The following is a 19,780-nucleotide window of genomic DNA, read 5'->3' as shown; positions in this document are numbered from 1 at the left end:
TTGCTGTCACCATCCATGGCTGGTGATGCCTTCCCTATGGGCAAGACTCCGCCCGAGCGCTTCCATTTTAAGTGAACAAAGAGCAAACTGTCAAGTCCATGGAGGCTGGTTTTGAAGTTAAAGCTCTTTTGGGCAAAGGGGGTCACTTCCCTCCCTTCCCACGCCCACCGGTCGACTCTGGGGGCCCCTTCCTGGCAGGTTGACCCCATGCTGCCTCCAGATGGGTTCTCAGTCTCCCCATGTCTGCTTTTGATGAGTCAAGGAGAGGATTTCCACTTATCACCACCTCTGAAAGGACTTATGCGTTAGAGATGGCCCTTCATTGCCACACAAAGAGTTCATGAGCCTGGCCTTTGATCTGATGTGCAAAGAGGCCATGTGCAAGCCATCCCAAGCTTCAAAGGGAAAGATTTTATAAGGTGCTGACTTTTGGACAAGCTCTTACCTGGCGCCCCAAATTGAATCTCCCTGACTCACAGTGACTGTATCCTCCCGTGTCCCCCAGGTCAAGTTCATTAGCTGCCCACTTAAGTGAAACCTGCGTATGTTTTCGATGAGAGAAGAGGGTTTAGGTTTGGGAGGTTGAGGGGCGCGCTAGTCATAGCTATGCCGAGAAGGTGGTGGTTGGCGAAGGCTGTAAAACGAGGCTGGTTGGGGGTCGGGCTCTGTGTCAGTGTCTGCGCGACTCCATGCAAGTCCCGTGGCTCCCAGTTTCCTCGTCTGTGACGCGAGCCTGGTGAACCTGCCCTGCCTGCCTAGTTTGAGCATCAGACGAGACAGGGTGTGGGTAGCACTTGGCAAACCACTGAAGCGCTGTACCCATGTGAGCTTGATATTGTTGCTGTCAAATACGTATGTGCAGTGGTATGAAATTGTAAAATGATTCAATTGTCCCATTCCTATTTTTAAAAAAATCTCTGGAGGAGCAGGTATGCTTCCCTAAAGTGGAGAGCTTTGGTTATGCCTTGTGTTAAATTGTGAACATGGAATGAAAAGCCGAGAGGCCTTTCCAAGGTCGTGGGTTTGGAATCTGGGCCCTCTCTCTGCCCTGTTCCCCACTCTCCTTTCCCACCCTCTGTCTCTGGCTCTCACTCCTGGACTCCAGAGTCACCTTCCAGCAGTCTGGAAGGAACGGGCAACCTCATTCCAGCAGGCCCAGGCTAAGGGAAGAGAAATCTGGTGGGCGGGGGGCAGTGGCTGCAGGTGCGGGGAGCTCTAGGTGCTTCTGGTGGGCAGCTGCCTTTGTGCAGCAGGAGCCAGCCCTGACGGTGGCTGCAGCCTGTGGGTCCCACCTGCTTCCAGCTGCTGATCATGGGGATTTGTGTGAGATTGAAGAGGGCATGGGTCCCCAGATCCATCAAGCAGTGAGGGCTGAGCCCAAGACACAGGAAGACTGTGGGAGGCAGAGGACCGGGGAGGGAGGAGATCGGGAGGGAGGAAAGAGAGGAAATGGTGGGAGGAAGGGGAGAGGAAAAGATAGATGAGAGCAAGAAAAAAAGGAGCCAGACAGAGAAAGGCCCGCTGTTCTGTTCAGATCCCCAGCTCGGACCTTTGGAATAGGAGTCAGATGTGTGAGTGGGATCTGATGAAGCAGGACCGTACTCCTGGGCACCCAGCACTGAAAATGGCGGGGAGAGAGAGGAGCCAGGAGGAAATTGTTCCCAGAGGTGGAGGCTAAGTTGCAGAGGATCATCTGGAGGCGGGGGGAGGGGGTGCTGCTGCGGGCAGTCACCCCAGGTGATGGGAGCGTGTTCAGGCCAGGGGAGGCTGGGGTGCAGCAGGCCCAGAATGAAGGGGAGGCAGGAACTTGGGGCGTCAACAAGATTCAGCCCTTTACCGAGCTCGGTGGGAAGGGCAGGGCAGGAAGAGGGCAGCAGCCCGAGGATGGAGCAGGGTCATTCCTACATGTACCTCTTAGTGTGTTGTTTTTCCCCAAATAGATTTTAAGTATTTCAGGGGCACAGTTTGTTTCCTCCAAAGCTTGGTGATCATCAGATCCCTAAAGAGGCTGTTTGTTTGTTTCACAGATACGTTTTACAGGCTCTGGCCTCCACCCTTGTTCCCACCGATCTGGCGTAATGATTCTAGCAGTGATCGCTGGATACCGAACAGTTCCTCACAGCTCGACTTGGTTTATACAAATATACTCGTTTCGTTTTCAAAGCAACATTACGTTAAAGAAAGTTTGGGAAAGAGACAAACCCAGGTGCCTCAGGGTTCGAGCCGTTACCATGCCTGCGATGGTTAGGCTGAGTACACAGGTGTCCTGTTTACTGAATTACTGAACTGCTTGCTGTAGTTATAAAAAATAAAGGGATAGGACTGAATTTCACTTCTCCATTAACCACCCCTCCCCGCTCGCTTTTGGACAGGGGTGGTTAGGAGTAGGGGTACTGGAGTCCCACGTTGGGGGTCCCAGCTCGCCCCTGCCAGACAGCAGTTGCCCCGGCTGAGGCCACGTCACGGCCACCTGCCCGAGTTCTGGCCAGGGCCTCGCGTGGCTGTGGCAGGGCCGGTGTGGACGTCACGTGCCTTCTGTGGGCCAGGCCCGCTGCCTGGTGCGCTTTAAGTTACACGAGCAGGTTATTCAGTCTCCCTGCCCCTCAGCTCCTTTAACTGAAAACTGGGGCCCGCCCTGGCTCCTACCTCGGGGGCTGGTGTAAGGATTAAAGGGCTCATCCAGGGAAGATGCGTGGATTAGTCCTAGACACATAGGAGGTCCTTGGTGAATATGAATTATTTTTGCTATTACTCCCATCTTCAAAGTGTATGAATTACACTCGAGTGAACCATCCTTTCTTTGGCCAGCGCCAGCCCCCGGCAGTGGGGCCCCTTGCCAGCATTCAGGAGGGCTGGATGAGAACATTGCCTCGCAGAGCTGTGTGCTCCGAGGGCTCTGATGGAAGGCGAGGGGTCCTCAGATGGGCGTGTTCACTCATAGAGTCCCATGGCTGGGCCCCTGGAGGAAGGGTGGTCTGGTACTGGAGCTGCCTGGGGCCTTGCTTGACAGAGGCACGTGTGATGCTTGGTCCCTCTTGTGCTTATTAAGCGCCTTCTGTATGCCAGTCCTCCCGCTTCGTGTCTGGGGGGGACACAGAGAGGAGAATGTGATTGATAACTGGTCCTATTTGGTGCCTTGTGGCCTTATAGGGAACACTCACAAAAATGCTCTGTGGTTAGGTTATTGTCACCTGCTTGTAGATGAGAAAAATCAGGCACGAACATTTTCTAGATAATTCCAGCTGTTAGGGAAAATGCTTCCTTGCATTGTGGGAGAAGAGGTATGTTTGCACGAGGCAAGTCGTTAGCCCCGGAAGCACAGGCTTTAGAGGCAGCTTAATACTTCACAAGGGGATCTGTGTGGGAGTTTTCTCTGTGCCCCTTTGTCTTCCTGCTGGTCTCATTGAGAACTTCTCTGTAGCAGGCACCCTCCGGAACAGTTCCCATCCACCCTCATTCATTTTCACCCATTAGTTCCCATCCTAACTCATTTGCGTCTCTCTGGAGCCCTGTGGGTTAAGGGCTAGTATCCACCCCCTTTTCCAGATGAGGAATCTGAAGCCCGCGGACGTTGAATATCTTGCCCACAGTCATGTGATGAGGCGGTGGCAGAACTGGCCAGGAACCCAGGCATCCAACCCCCGTGTCTCCTCCACACCCTCTCCTGTGGGTACCTCTTACCTTCCTAGGCACAGGTGCTTTCTCTTCCCTTTCTGCCTTTTTTCAGAGCAAGGCCATGTTATCCTAACTGGCAGGCCGGTCTCCCGAAGGCTCTTATCTCTCCACCACACAAAAGCTATTCCCGGTTGATTAGGTCACCCGGCGTTTTGCTGAGTGGACGCCAGCCCGGGAGCTCCATAGATAAGCCAGCGGTGGTTTGTGTTGTCATCTCCCTGATGGTTGGCTTTTAATTCAAGTCCATGAATTGATCTAAGATGACAAAGGGAGAGGCGAATGCGCGCACAGTTAAGTGCAGGGCAGAGAAGGGGGCAGCGCTGATTCCAGAGGGGGAGGCTGGGTGGCCAGTTCTGATAGGGTGGGTGCCCCAGGGCGTGTGTGTTGACTGAGAGGAGGGTCTACACCTGCCCCTACGTGGGTCTGTGTGTGAGGCTTTGGAGACACAAGGGAAGGGTCCGAGGGGGGACCCGGCAGGGCTGATCCCCCATCTTCCTCCTGCTCCGCCTGCTTATGCCCCCAGCAGGCCTGGAACATGGTTCTTGCTCAGCCGCCTCAATTCCAGATGACTTTTCTAGCGTCTCTATGTTAAACACGAAGGGCCCCTGGCGAATTGATCAGAAACACCGACTGCTGGCCTTTTACAAGCTTGGGGTCTTGGATGATGTCAGGGCTGACTTCCCGGTTGGGGACTTGTACTCAACTTAGGCAAGATGTTACCTCTGGAGGGGGGTGGTCACTGGGTAGAGGGTCTGAGAATCTCTCTGTACCATTTCTTATAAGTGCATGAGAATCGACAGTTACTGCAAAAAAACCTTTTTTTTAAAGGGTCCTTTAAATACTACAAACTCCAAAGAGGTCCTAGATTTGAATTTTCCAGAAGCAGTTTATTTATTTGGTGTCTGACATTTTGCCAATGTCCAGTAAACATACAATAGGGTACCACAGCCACTCAAGGTCATAAAAAGGAATGAGGGGCTAATAGATGCTACAGTGGGTGGACCTCAAACGCTACGCAAAGTGAAAGAAGCCAGACACAAAAGACTACGTATTGTATGACTCCTTTTATGTGAAACCTCCAGAATAGACGCACGTATAGAGACAGAAAGCAGATTCGTGGTTGCTTAGGGCTGGGAGAAGCAGGGACGGGACGAAGCCGGGAGGGTGCTGATGGATGCAGGGTTTCCTCGGGTGATGTTCTGCAGTTAGACTGTGGGGATGGTGGCTCAACTCTGTGACTAGACTACAAGCCATTGAGCTGTACAGTGTAAACAGGTGAATTGGCTGGTATGGGGATTCTATCTCAGTAAAGCTGTTTTAAAAACGTAGAGTCCTTTGAAAGTTTTAGGAGAAGTGGTAACAGTCCTTTGGAAAGAGCAGGTGTCTTCTGGATGCAAGCCCTTCTTGGACCCTGGCTGTAACTCCGTTCAGGCTGCTGTCCTGGGCATGTACACAGCAGGGTGGGTGGTGGTCGGGATGGGGGTGATGCAGCAGGAGCCAGAATCAGACTTCGTGCCCGCTGGTCCCACCGATCCCGAAGTCCATCTTCTTTTCCCCGCCTGGGCCAAGGCTGGGTTGATGAGCTGTCCCTCCCCTCTCACGCGAGTGGGGAAAAGTCAGCTGCAAGGCAGAAGCCAGGCTCTTGCAGGGCCAGATGGCTTAGGAAAATCACCAGGGAAAAGACCAGTGAGTTCTGTGGAAGTCATTTCCAGGCTCTGTCCTCAGTGGAGAACCTCTGCTCCCTCCGGAAATGAGTATGACACTCTGCCCTGTGCCCCAGAGCGGCTCTTCCCAGGAGAGCTTCTGTGGGGAGAGAACTGTGGGAAAACATGTGGAGGCTTTTTGTGGACACGTTTCTGAGTGTCATTAGCTCTTGGACAAAATGTGTTTATTTCCCTGAAGCCCTCAGCATTGCCTGTGTCCTGAGCTTTCAGGGGTACATAACTCTGGGAGCTCTGTTTCTGAATATGGAGGGAACCCGATATTTTTGGTAAGTGATCATGCTGTTGTAAACAGGACCGTGCTGGTAACTGGGTGTGAGCTAATGGAGGTGGCAGTGGGAAAAGATTTGCACTCAGTTAGTGATGCTCAAAGTGGTCCCAGGAAGTTGCATCAGCTCCCTTGGAGATTGTTAAAAGTGCAGTCTGAGGTCGCAGCCCAGATCTACAGAATCTAACTCTGCGGGATGATATCCAGGAACTTGTGTCTTAAGAAGCTCTCAAGATAATTCTCAGACATGTTGAAGTCTGAGGAACGCAGCACCCAAGATCTTACCTCTGCTTGGGGTTGATCAGAAAAGTCGGGTTGTGTTCCCAGGAGGGCACGGCCTCCTCTGCTCGAGCTGGTCTCGCAGGGTGGAGTACGAGCTGGAAGGGAGCGGTCCTTCATTTGGTGAAAACATGTATGAACACTTCCTGTCTCCAGGCACCCATTCCCTGCTTGGACATCCTAGTGAGGGCGGCAGGGGGATCAGACAGTAAATTAGGAAAACTTGATACAGAGGCCACTGCAAATGCGGATGCGACCCTGGGATGGCGACGTTTAGCCCAATCAGAAGGAGGAGAACGAGGTGCCCAAGTAAAGAGGGAGGCGAATGGATTTCCAAAGAGAGAGCACTGCTTGCTGTGCAGAGGCCTGGATGTGGGGGAGCTGGACGAGTCAAAGGGTGGGGCATGGCCTGGGTGGCCCGAAGGTGTGAGCTGGCAGAAAGGGGCAGAGGTCACGTTGGAGAGAAGAGACAGGATCGACAGCGCAGGATTCCATCAGGGAGTGGCAGGATCTGATGAGAGATTTCAGATCCATCTGGTTGCTGCTGAAGGCTGGTTTGGGGGAGGGCAAATGATGAAGCCAGGGGCGGGACTCGGGAGATTCTACCCAACCTGTGATTGCTACAGAGTCAGGCTTTTGTCTCTTTTTGGCACAAGGAGGGGCGGGGCACGGGGGTGGGGGCCACAACTTAAGAAGAGAAGTTGGAATTGCTGTGTCAGGGTCTCTGCGTTAGCCCTTTACAGCTAGTGCACATCCTCCCTGCTTTCATTAGGTAACATTTGACGTTCTCTGTATCACAATACCAGCTATGTATTTATCCATTTAATTACTTATACGGCTACTACTCATAAAAAGTAAATTTTGTCAAAAGAAAATACAGCTTACATGTCCGTATCTTTGAGGCATATAAAGCCAAACTCAGTGACAATTGAGCAGCATCTGCAAGATTTGATCCAGTTCAGAAATCTGAGCTCACGAGCAGTACCTGGGCTGGCGTTTTCTTAGCTGAGAACTGCTTACTGGGCTGTAGAAAATCTAATATTTAGGAGAATGATTCACTGCTTTAGGCGTCGAGAGTCTTGGGTGTTGTCTTCGTGGTTGCATAAGTTTGATTTGACCTTGGACACGTCATTTCAGTTTGTATTTCAGTGTCTCTGTGCAGAAGATAAGTAATAATTCTCGTGGTAATGGAGTGAGCGCTCTTCAAGACGTAGGAGCGACAAGAGCATGTGCAAAGGCCCTGTGGTGGAAGGGACTAGGCTGGTATTGTAGGAACTGAAAGGCAGCCTGAGTGGCTGGAGAGAAGAGTGCAAGGGGGAGATGGTCCAGGGTGATTTGTAGAGGTGGGCAAGGGCCAGGCTGGGCAGGATCTTTAGACCCTGTTGGGAACTTTAATTTTTATCTGAAGAGTGAGGGAAAGCTGTTGGAGAATTTAAGTCAGGGAGTGACTTAAGGTTGATAGAAATGCTGTCTTATTTAATCCTCAGAACAGATGTATGTGGTAGGTAATATCCCTGTTTTAAACCAGCACAGAAACTCAGGGTAGGGGAGATTAAGTGGCTTACCCAGGAGCAGCTTGCTGGGGTGGTGGAGCCAGGAAAAAAACTCAGGTGAGCCTGACTCCAGAGTCCTCTGTCCTCTCTATCAGCCTACCTCAATAATAATATAACAATAAGCACAGTTTTAAAATGCTTTGAACTCTTAGTTGAAAGATCTCCCTTAAATGACAAAGTGGCATTATACTGCAGAAATCCGAGTGGTGATGAGAGAGGGGATATGCCGCAGAACTTTTAAAAGGCCCAGTCTGCATGGCTTTGCTCCAGCATCCTCAGGTTCCTTGTCGTCGGGCGGGGGGGCGTCTCAGAAGCAGCTATCAGCACAGCGAAGGGCTTGGCGGCTCGGGCCCGCCATTTGACATTGCCACCGTCCATAAGGACTCATTGTCCGTGAAATGTGCCCGAGGTCTGTGCTTTCAGGGGTTCTGAGCGGGGAAATCAGATCCGGGCAGGTTACGCATGGTTTCACTGGAGCAAGCGGGCCATGCCAAGTTTCTGCTTTCTGCTTTCTCCCTCTTGGGTAGTCAGCTGGCTTAAGTGGGTTCTTAGAAACTGATTGGGGAGGTCACCATCTCAAGTTTGAATCCAAGATGCCTTGTTCAGGATTGGAATGGGGAAACGTCTGCCGGCCTGCAAGCCTTGAAGCTCCTGTTGGTGACGACACATGTCTGTTCCTTTCTAGTTGACCACGTGGTTCCCGAGCCTGGGACAAGCCTGCTAGCCGCCTTCGACCAGTGGCGGGAATGGGCCGACAGCAAGTCCTGCTGCGACTACTCTCTGCACGTGGACATCACCGAGTGGCACAAGGGCGTCCAAGAGGAGATGGAGGCCCTGGTGAAGGACCACGGTAGGTTGGGCGGACCCAGCACCCAGTTCCTTCTCAGCCCACGAGCTGACATGGTGAGCTCGTGCCTCGTGAACGGTGACTGATCGATGCTTTCACGCCCCCTGTGCTGCCAGGAGAGAGGGCCTGGGCTGCAGCCCATCCTGATTGGAGGTGGCCGAAGAGCTAATTGCGGCTTACTGGTCTGCGGGAACTGTGCACCCTAACCAGGTTGGGGCGCTGAGGCAGCGGGAGGGATTCACCCTTAAAGGGTAACTGCGTATCTCGGTGAGGACTCTGGGCCGTCTTAGGAGACTGCCTGGGACCCTGAGGACACGATCTGGGCAACCCCTTCCTGAAAATTCAGAAGAACCAGGGTAGATTTGAAGGTGATGAGACTCTGGGACCAACTGAAGGATCTTTTTTTGTTCCATAGGACTATTTGGGGGAGCATATTTCTAAGGACTGGGTTCTGAAGGATGCCCAGGGAGGCTGGGGGAGTCCTAACTACTCAAGGCGCCTCTGGGACCCTCTCGTCCACTCAGGGAACCTTGGGGCTTTGGGTGGTGTTATGAAAGCACGTCTTTGGGGGTCTTCTTGACCTTGGCTGTAGACTAGAGGTCACATGGGATCACATGTTGACCTCTTTGGATCCTAACCCTCAGGGAAGCATCTACACTTTAGGGTTCTGGAATGCCTAGGCTCGGAAATACCATGAGCTGGGAATAAAATGGCAGGAGGGAAATCTAGGCATGAACATGGTGGGTATTCATAGATTTGGCAGAAAAAGCCTAGAATGGTAATCTGGAGTCTTGGATTTGTTTCTTTGCTCTTCCACAAACTAGCTGTACGACCTTGGGCAAATTGCTTCAGTTTTATGAGTCTCAGTTAAAAAAAAAACTCACATGAGGGTATTGGGTTAGATATCCTAAGATTATTCTAGCATGAAGGTCCCACGTGAAAGACATGAAGTAGCCCTTGACCTTCTCACTTTGGCAACACCAAGGCTCAGATGGATTCGATACTTGGATTGAATTTACTGCACCTCAGCCTGGAGGGTTCCCACAGCAACTGTTGCCTAGGAGGAGAGAAGGGCCGGGATGTGCTAAGGCGTTGAACTCAGGCAGCTTCCAGCACCCCCGGGGGCTTGAATTAAGGTTCAAGGCTAGAGGCTGTCAGTACAGTTGTTTACCACCGTGATGGATGTTGGGCAGGGATGTTTGGTCTGGCGCCTCTGGAAGCAGGAATTCTAAAATGCCAGGGTGAGGACTGTGACATCTGCTTGTCCTGCTGACGGACCTTTTCATATTTAAAAACATTCCTTAAAAGTCAGCATGGAGGGCAGGGCAGTCTGTTTACCAGAGAAAAGACATTTATTTTAGTTCCTCATCTCCAGAATCTTCTGATTCATTTTCTTGTTAAATTCACAAAAGCTCGAGGCAACTTTTATTTTTTGACTTTCAACTTTTAGTCATGGTAAAATACAACATAATGTAAAAATTACCATCTTAATCATTTCTAAGTGTGCTGTTCAGTGACATTAAGTGACATTAAGCCTTTCACAGTTATGTGCAGCCATCACCTCCATCCATCTCCGAACTCTTCATCTTTCCAAATTGAAACTTAGTACCCACTGAGCAGTAAGCCCCTATTCTGTCCTCCCCCCAGCCCCTGGCCACCTCCATTCTACTTTTCTGTCTCTGTAAATGTGACATATAAGTGGAATTCTATAGTATTTGTCCTTTTGTGACTGGCTTACTTCACTGAGCATAATGTCCTCAAGGTTCATCCATGTTGCAACATGTGACAACATCTCCCTCCTTTTTAAGGCTGAATAATATACCTTTGCATAGACTACATTTTGTTTATCCGTTCATCCGTGGACACTTGGGTTACTTCAACCTTTTGGCTAATTGTGAATAAATGCTGCTGTGAACAAGGGTGTACAGATACAGGCAGCTTTAGTTTTGGTATAGTTTTAAACTTAGAGAAAATTGTAAGAACCCTAAGAAGAACTCTTTTGCACCCTATTGCCAGACTCACCAGTGGTTTATATTTTACCATGTTTGCTTTGTCATTGTCTCTCGGTCTCCATCTCTGTCTCTCTTTGTCTCTCTTCCACTTTCTTCCTCTCTCTGTCTCTCCACGCGTGCATAGTATTGGAACTTACCGATTCTCTCCCGGATTATTTGATTTACTTGTTAGTCACATTCTCACCTCTCTGTCTTGTCTGTCACTAGGGGTAAACTCCTTCCTCGTGTACATGGCTTTCAAAGATCGCTTCCAGCTAACGGATTCCCAGGTAGGAAGAGTCATCTTTTCTGAACAGGCTCACTGGCATTTGGGACGTTCGGGGCACTGCTGTTGTCTTGAACGCTGCCTCTGGTATATGCTCATGGGAAGTGGCTGATGGATGAAGTCCCCGATGTAACTCCCTTCAGGGAGGTATGAGCCCAGTGTCCTGGCCCCCAGGACTGGGGTCCCACCCGGCTCTGGAATCAGCCTTGAGCTGCCTGCTGTGGGTCAATGTGGCTCAGACGCGTGCTCAGACCCTTCTCCACAAACCTGGTGCAGAGCAGGTGCCATCCATGAGCTTCTCCTAAGCCATGCCCTTTTAGGTTATGCCACCTCTGTTAATTCCGAGGTCCTGCCCTGCCACCTGTGTCCAGAAACATTGCCCTCGGGTGTATCAGAGATGCCACCCTTAATAGAAGCAGTGAGGGGTGCTGGGGCTGGTCCCTGTGGCTCCCAGGGAGCTGGTCATACTTGGGATCAGGGAGAGGGAAGTCCCGGCTCTGATCCCACCCCTCCCTCTCTCAGATCTATGAAGTCCTGAGCGTGATCCGGGACATTGGTGCCATTGCCCAGGTCCATGCAGAGAACGGCGACATCATTGCAGAGGTACGTGATTCCTCTTTGTCACCTCACCACATGGACCCATGGGACGAGAGGCAGTCTCGAGAGAATGGAGCTGCTTCCATAGGGGGAAGCAGAGTGACCGGTGTGCCTGTGCAGAGTCTCACCGACAGTGTGAATGTTGGGGACACACGCTCTCCTCCGTGTGTTCTGCAGGACATGCAGCCTTTCTCGCGTGCTGTGACGTGGCTGCCTGGGGGTGGAGGGTGGGACGGGGACTCCCACACAGACATATTTTACACATATTTTAGCCCTGGGCTGGGGGCACATCAACTTTTGGGATCCCTGGGTGGGGGGACAGCTGTTCATATTTGGCAGGACTGAGAACGGAGTATTAAGCCCTCTCTTCCTGGGGTCTTAGGATGCGGGCCGAATGGTCAGCAGTGCCATTTTTACGTCTTGCCCGAGTAATTTTTACCCAGGTCTCAGCAGTCAGAGCCAGCTGAGATCCACTGTCCCTGACAGCCTGGCTTCCTCTACACATTGTAGGAACAGCAGAGGATCCTGGATCTGGGCATCACTGGCCCCGAGGGACATGTGCTGAGCCGGCCTGAGGAGGTGAGTACCTGCTGATTGGGCTGCATGAATCCAGGTCCCTGGGGGGCTGCCAGAGCCACGCAGGACCCACTGCCTGCCTGTTGAGAATGGGGCTTCTCGGATTGGTCCCTCCGAGAAGTCACAGTTACCCGCATGTGTGTCTGCACAGGCCAAGTGAATAGTTAGACTGTGCTGTGGGGTAAAGCATGTGGCTTGTTTAGTCTTGAGACTCCTCTTTCTGCCTCTAATTCTCCAAGCCCTTTCTTGGGTGGATGGACACAAACAGCTTTTTAGGAGCATCCTGCAATCTGGGCTTTGTGATTCATAACCCAGGGCTCCCCCAGATCTTACCATAAAAATTCTTGTAAATATCTAAAAAGCTGAAGGGGGACTAAGTTTCCCATGGCAAGTCCACGCAGGGGTGCAGGGCACAATCAGCAGAGTGTGGGAGACATAACCTTTCAAAGTTGAGGAGGGAAAATTCAGAGCAGGGTTCTTGCTGGTGAAGGTTGAGAATCGCCGTCTCGGGTGGAGGAGCGAGGCTGGCATGAGGGTCAGAGGGGCTGAAGTGACCCCCGGGGCCCCAGGCTGTGACTGTGCCTGGCGGCTGTGATTCCGGGAGGCAGCTCGTAGGAGACGGAGACAGTCCCAGTGGCCAGCACTGAAAGCATCTGAGGCTGGATTTGTACACAAGTGTGCACACACGTGCACGCATGCATGCACACGTGTGCACACAACCCCCCCCCATAGTGCACGGGCACATTTGCACACTTACACACTCACATGTGTACAGACACCCTGGAGGTTCCTTTCTGTGCCTTTGTTGCCCCTCCAGGGCTGGCCTTGGTGATCCTTTTAACCACATCTACCTGGATAAAGCTGTGACGGTGGGATGGATGCCGGAGGCATCTGGCCCCAGATCCATCCCCTTGAGAGCTGCTTGGTCCTGTGTTCAGTCTTGAAACCAGTTTAGGATCCAGCTGGGAGCTGCGGGGACTCCGGGAGAGCAGAGGGATGCCTGGCTCTCTTGGACGCCCCATTCAGAGCTAGCATTTTCGGAGCACCCAGAGGGGCAGACACCGTGTGTACCAGTTCCCCTTTCAGTTGTAGGACAGTCCTGTAAGGGGCATACGCTGGAGCCTTTTTGCACAACTCGGGGGGGCACCATTCAGTCAACCGCACGCCTGTGTCCAGGGGACCCGTTGCATCCTGCTGCCTGCGTGTGTTGCGGCCTGGAGTTGTCCTCCGGTGGTGCCTTTGTCATCTCTGTGTCTGTGGTGTAAAGAAATCACAGGGGTGTGAAGTTCAGCATCAGCTAGAAAGTGCAGGGTCCTGCCTGCCCCCCCGACCACCCTCAGTGTATACACCACCCCCCCCGCCCCCCAGAGCCCAAGCTCTGTGTGATGCCAGTGAGCCTGTGTAACCAGGTGGTGACTCCTGGGGTCGGGCTTCGTTAGAAAGTTTACTCACATCACCCAGCGGCTTGGCTGGGAGCCCCTCCCATCCGTTTGCAACCGTGCAGGTGAGAAGGGGAAGAAGATGGTGTCCTGAGAAAAGCAAGCGCCCCTCATCCGGTTACACATGAGGCTCCTTGTGAGAGCCGAGGGCTTATTTCCATTTCAGAGCCTTCCTGGGGCCTTGCTTCCGTCTCTCGTGCTGCCTGCGCTGTGTCCCCAGGTCCCTGCGAACTTCAGACAGAAAGCCAGCCCGCCCTGGGTTTACTGAAGTGGCCAAAGCTATCCGAGGAGAGTGGCCCTGGTTGCTATTTTGAGCGCAGACATCAAACCTGCTTTTCCATGATCAGACACAGGAGACTTCTCTCGTGGCTGTTGTTGTGTTGGGAGTCTCAGAATCCCCAGCAGTGGGTTGGGAAGGCTCCTTTGGGGGCTGGCGGAGCTGGTGAGTCTCCGATATGGGGAGCTCTCGGTGCCTTGGGGGTGGCCTCTGCGCTCAGGAGGGGCTGCTTTGGGGACTTTCTCTTCTGTCTGCTTTCCAGGGTCACCTGCCCCTCAGCTGATTCAGAGGCACTGACTCTTGGCTGGGGACAGTGTGTGATGCTTCCCCTGAGCAGATGCACCCTTAGGACAGCCCCGTGAGCCCCCGAGCACCAGCTGGCACCTTCTCCATCGGCTACTGGAGTTGATGTTTCAGTTGGTCTCCAGAGATCTGTTAACAGTGTCTTAAACCCTATGTAAGCAATAAAAACGATAAACTATGGCAGCATTCTGAGGGCTCTGAGCTCTCCAGTGCCGCCAGGGAGATGTTGCCAATCCAAAAGAAACAGAAGTTACTAACATATGAAAGTGTAATTTTTCCCTGGTCTCATCACCAGCCTCACTTGAACCTGCCCCTCTCTGCTGCTCTTCCCAACCCACCACGTGAGAGTGCCACTGGGATTTCCCCCAGTTTTTGGCTGAGAAGGTTGAAAGGGAGACTAGAGAATGCAGAAATCCAGACACCCCCTCTCCATCAGTGGTCCCCGAGCACGTGTTGTGATTGAGGCAGTGGGGGACATCGAGGTGGATGACAAAGTGGTCCCTTCTGAAAGGGACTCCAGACAAACTGAGGAGAAAGATACAAAGGAAGCAGGTGGGCTGGCACGTGCTCGGGCTCTGAGCAGTTACAGCCATAGACTGGTATCGGGGAGGAGAGGGGGACCTGGAGGTGAGGGTGACAGAACCCTTGATGGAGGAGGGAACTTCCTAACTGGGCCCCATGGATTGGGATGACTGGCGAACCCAGACAGCTGGGGGCTGGGCTGCAAAGGGAGCATCATGTACTGACCCCTCTGGACCTTGGGTGCCTATTCTCTAAAATCAGAAAGCAGAGTTTAGGTGGCTCCCTAAATCCCTTGATCGCTCTGTAAGAAGACAATTAAAACTTTTTAGTTTTAAACTCTTAATGCTGTTTTCACATATTTAAATCCAAATTCACTGTGGGAAACAGTTTATGTTTAATATTGGAGGCAGGCTTACGCATGTACACACACAGCGGCAAACGTGGATCCTTCCGTGCTTCCGGGTGAAATGTGGAAAGGTGGGGTTTAAATGACCTTCTCTTTCCACGAGGTGACCTTATAGCCTCTGCCCTCCCAGCTCGGGCAGGAGAGGGGTCAGAACTCAGTTCTCAGCAGATGAGTGAATCCAGACGGGGCCTTGGGACCCAGATTCTCCCACCAAACCAGTCTTCACAGAAGCCGGTCCTCCCGGGTTGGGCCCCTGGAACTGGCACTTCCGCTCCATTTAGTGCCTAATGAGTCTGACTGTGTGTTCTGGTTCACCCAGCACTCCCTGGTCCACACCCCTTGCTTCATGCAGTCATGAATAGTGCCTCTGTTTGCTTTCAGAAGAGTCTGGGTTGGGACAGTGGGTTCGGGCAGTCACCTGCACCCCTGGAAGCCGTGTGGATTCCAGTGGCGTCCTTTTTGCTCTTAGCTCTGTGAACTTTTCGAGGTGACCGCAGGGATGCAAGACGTCCCTCCTCTGTGCTGCCCGGGCAACAGGCACTTCTGTTGTAACCGGAGCCAAGCAGAGGGAAGGCTGATCGTTCAGCTATTCCAGGAATTAAAAACACTTGGGTGTTTAATGAGCTTTTTTTCAAGAGCCATTTGGTTTGCCTTTGGGTTTCGAGACGCCTCTCTTCAAGTAGTAGAAGCCCGAGAGGCCAAATATGAATGAAGTTGTCCTCGTATATGAAATTAGATCACCCGTTAATGCAGTTACAGGACTTCAGCTCTTGGCTGAGCTCCTGTAGAGACTGGTTAGCTAAGATGATTCAGTCTGGAGCCTGGTCATTTAAATAGCAGCTCTTTACAGCCTCGCTTTAACCATTAACCTGAAATGAAGTCACTTATTTGCTCAGTAAATGTTTTCGAGCACCTGCCATGTACCAGGCGCTACACTGGGAACCAGGGAGGATGCAAAAAAAAACCCAGGGAAGACCCAACCCCTCTCCTTGAAGTGTAGAAGCTCGCTTTTTGCCAGGATTTGGGAGGGAGCAAAAGGCTTTCTGATTTCTGAGGTCCTCTGTTCCATCATTTCACTTGCTCCTTCAGCTGCCCGGCCTAAACACGCACTGCTGATTCCTCTGTACAATAGACCTTGATCTAAGAGCCAGTCCTACCTGACTGGGTATTTAGCAGTGATCACTTGGGGTCTTTGGAATATCATTCATCATAGCATCAGGCTTAACGAATCAGATTATTGGTTAGAGAAGCCGAAGGTCTCATGCCGAAGGTCGTGCCAGTCTGTGGCTGGCCCTGGTTGGGTTGCCCATACAGAGGGCCTTTGGTTTGCGCAAATCTGCCTGCTCCATTCCCAGAACCCTGTGAGGTCGCATTGTTCCTTGGGCAATGCTGGCTTCATTTGCCTTCATGGGACAGAAGGCCAGCTCAAAAATCTCATCACTGGGTGTCTTGACTCCAGACCACGCCCCTGGAGTGAGTGCACCAAACTGCGAGGTACCAATGTCCCTGTGTGGTGGCTCTCACACATTAGCAAGCATAACAATCACCTAGAGTTGACAAGACTTACATTTCTGGGTCCACCCCCAGACTTACTGATCCCGTGGGTCTAAGAAAGGGCCTTAGAATCTGCATTTCTTACAGACTCTTGGGTGAATGCTGATCAGGAAGGAATTGTCCCATCGTTTTACCCAGTCAGCATTGTGTCGCTAGACAAGTCCCATCCCCCACCGCGGTGCCACTCCGGGTAGAGCCCCGAGGACTCAGTGGTCTCTGGTTCATCGTTGCCTCTCCCGGTGGGGGAGGGTGGAGACGGACTCAGGGTGCGGGCAGAGCAGGGGCACAGTTCTCACGCTCTGACTCTTCTGCAGGTAGAGGCCGAAGCCGTGAACCGTTCCATCACCATCGCGAACCAGACCAACTGTCCCCTGTACATCACCAAAGTGATGAGCAAGAGCGCGGCGGAAGTCATCGCGCAGGCCCGGAAAAAGGGTGAGCGCCCCCTGCGGTCTGACTGCGCGCAGGTTCGGAGCGGGGAGGGGAGGGGGCAGCTTTTCCAGCCCCTCCTGCCAAGTGGGGCGCTCTCATCACGTTCCAGCATTAACCTAATTACAGCTGGGCACGGCGGGGAGCTCCAGTTTCGCCCTCTGTTCCGCGCGGCGGCCGCCCTGGTGTCTATTTAAAGCCTCGCGCAGCGCAGAGCGGGTGGGCGGGCGGACGCACTGGTCTCCTGCCCCCACTTCAGGAGAAAAGTTGGACTGAATTCGATGCAGTCTAAATAAACCAGGCACATACACAGACGACGTCAGTGCCACAGGCTCCATCTGGGGGACGTTCTGTTGCAAAATGCGGTTCCCCTCCGCCGTGGGTAGTGATTTCCCGCAGGGCGAGGTAAGAGCCTTGTGCGGGCGTGGGGCGCGGGATCTCGCCCAGGATCCCCTCCTGTCCTGTTTACCTGGCCCTCGAGTCATTCCCTGTAGATTATAGCGACATATTCTGGGCTGAGGCTGGCTCTCTGTTCCATTGGGAAGGTTCTTGGAAACTAATTTATTAAGTGCTGCTTGCAGGGGATGGTGGGTGGAGCACCCTTATACATTATGAATGCGCCACAGCCCTGTGGGACTTGCCTGTGACTGTAAGTTTGGATAATCACACCACATGTTCCGGAGTGTAGCTCCCGGTACTGAAAGCCTGATCCCGTGTAGCGGACTTGGGGGTGGATCTTGGCCAGATGTGACCATGAATGCCATGGAAGGGTCCTCCCTCCCTCCCTCTTTCCTTCCTCCCTCCCTCCTCATTATATTCCCCGACCCTACTGACTCTGTATCTCTCCATCTTGCTTCCTCCGTTTCCCTTTATTTCTTGTTCTTTCTCCCTCCATCTCCGTGTCTCCAGTTCCCTCATGACTTTCTTCAAGCTTTCTTGTGGTCTCTGTACCTCTTTCTTGGTCTCTCTCTCTCTCATTCTGTTTCGATTCCTTTATCTCTCTCTACATGCCTTTCGCTGTCAACAAGGGAGCAGTTTGACCACTCTGGTTTGTTTCTGGTTCTCTGCGGGATGTGATCCACGTGGATCAGGAGAACTTTTTTCCCTGGTGGGTGAGTTGGTGCAGGACCTAGAACAGATTGCTCAATGACCACTGAGTCAGCTTGTCCTAAGGGATGATGGCTTCTAGCAGGACCCAGCAATTAATTCCTGGCCCCTGTTCTTTGGCCCTCCCCCTGGGGCATCTGTCCTTAGAGTCTGCACGAAATAGTTGTTGCATTACCAGCTGCTTGAAAACCTGCCCTCTCCTGGCAGCTAGAGAGAACTGCCTTTTTGAAATGGACCGTTCACTGCTCAGCATCAGCTTTGACTTGTGTTTCTCTGAGACCCCTCCCTCCCCCGGGCCCTTTATCGCCCAGGCGTATGTGCGGGAATCAGCGCTCATCACAGAATTGTTGCTTCCATGAAGTGGGGAAACAGTTGACGTTTGATGTCTGAAAAGGAGAAGTTGGGGGGCAGCTAATTTTATTATAGTAACCGTGTCATACCCAGATGAAGATAAGAACCAAAAAGTTAAGGCACCATTTTGACATTTTAATATTAAACATTTGCTTTAGCAGCATTTAAACACTGAGGCGTTGTTTTCCTATTCAGACTCTCATGCATCCGAGTTGCAGGATGGAGGAGTCTGGCATCTCACAGCCCTGGGTCTGGGGCAGGTGGCCCGGGTCCGGGGCTGCAGAGAGGGCGCTGGGCTCCGGGCCAGCCCTGCCAGCAGTGCCGCGGCTCCGTCTCCTTTCCGTGTCTGTTTTCTCGTTTGAGGACACGGAGCTGGAGTATGTTATTGGAGAGTCCCTCCTGCTCTAAGACCCTACGACGCAGTGCCCCGGTGCCTCTCTGTTGTCTTTCTGACTTGCGCCCTGTGTGTATATTGGGGGCTGAGCACCAGTAAGGGACCACTCCAGTCTGTTCATTCGGAACCTTCAGGGTGTGAGTCCAACTGTGCATGCATTGTGGTTCCCAGGGTGGCCCTGTAGCCCTTGAAAGCCTTTGCTTTAGATGAACTTGAGCTGCCAGAAAGGAATTTCCGGTGCATTCGGGTGCTAATGAGCAAGAGGGAGAAATCCTATCTTGCTCTGAAGGCTTTTAGGCTCTTTCCATCTTGTTGGAACTTCGTAACAACTTTGGGAGGCGGCCCGGGCAGGAATTTCTGTACTGTGTTTTACTTTGCAGCTGAGTAAACTGGAGCTCAGAGCTGGTGAATGCTGGGACTGGGCTTTGATCATCGGCATCTGACTTCAGGCCAGGAAGGTCCGCATTCATGTCTGACCTACCTCATGCTTGGGGATTGTTTTAGTATGGGAAGTGGTGTGAGCACCTCCTTTTTGGTATCTCTTGGGGTTTAGTTCCTTAACAAACCTGGTAGAAACTGGAGCCTGACCCCCCTCAGAGTCATGGGTAATATGGAAGCAAAGATTCCCCAGTGACCAAGGAGAAAACCAGTATAAAGCTGTATTGAGCGTCGACAGCTTGTCCTGGATCCAGTCCCAGCTCCACTAGACACTAGCATGCGACGCTGGGCAGGTAACTTACCATCTCCAGGTCTCATTTTCCCATCTGCAAGGGGAAGATCGTCGTAGTCACTCATCTCCTAAGGCGATGGTGATGCTTAAATGAAATAATGCATGGGAGAATGTATGTATTAACTCTGCCTGCTACTGCGTCGATCAGAGAGTGGAGGGCTGGTTTAACTCCGGGATTGTTAGAAAAGCAGAGCTCATGCCTCTGACCTGGGGCAAGGATTTCCTGCTGAGGGTTGTTTTTCAACTTCAAGTGGCTTCATCTGGTCCCTGGAGGCAGATGTGAGACACTGCCAACATTCCACTGCCCCATTTTTTCATCTGTAAAATGGAGAGCGTCCTCATTCATTCAACAAACTTTTACTATGTGATACTTCAGGCCTTTGTGCTGGAGACGAGAAATGGTCCCAGCCCTCAGGTGGCTCTGTCACTTAGCAGTGGGAGGGACTCAGGAGAAGACAGTCCCAATGGGAAATGG

General features: G+C 52.2%; 1 protein-coding gene across 1 annotated transcript in view; it reads left to right on the top strand.

The window, feature by feature from the left end:
* The window catches only part of DPYSL2 (dihydropyrimidinase like 2), a 64,386-nt gene that overhangs the window by 28,585 nt on the left and 16,021 nt on the right, over window positions 1-19,780 (top strand). The window contains exons 4-8 of the mRNA XM_010948445.3: window positions 8,182-8,346; window positions 10,563-10,624; window positions 11,143-11,223; window positions 11,728-11,796; window positions 16,609-16,729. Of these exons, the coding sequence (XP_010946747.2) occupies window positions 8,182-8,346; window positions 10,563-10,624; window positions 11,143-11,223; window positions 11,728-11,796; window positions 16,609-16,729 (498 nt within the window). The remainder of the gene's footprint in view (window positions 1-8,181; window positions 8,347-10,562; window positions 10,625-11,142; window positions 11,224-11,727; window positions 11,797-16,608; window positions 16,730-19,780) is intronic.

The sequence above is a fragment of the Camelus bactrianus genome, chromosome 31 (assembly GCF_048773025.1).
Source record: "Camelus bactrianus isolate YW-2024 breed Bactrian camel chromosome 31, ASM4877302v1, whole genome shotgun sequence".
In the NCBI taxonomy this organism is placed as follows: Eukaryota; Metazoa; Chordata; class Mammalia; order Artiodactyla; family Camelidae; genus Camelus; species Camelus bactrianus.
Note: the sequence above shows the minus strand (reverse complement) of the source record. Positions and strands in the feature narration are given on the sequence as shown.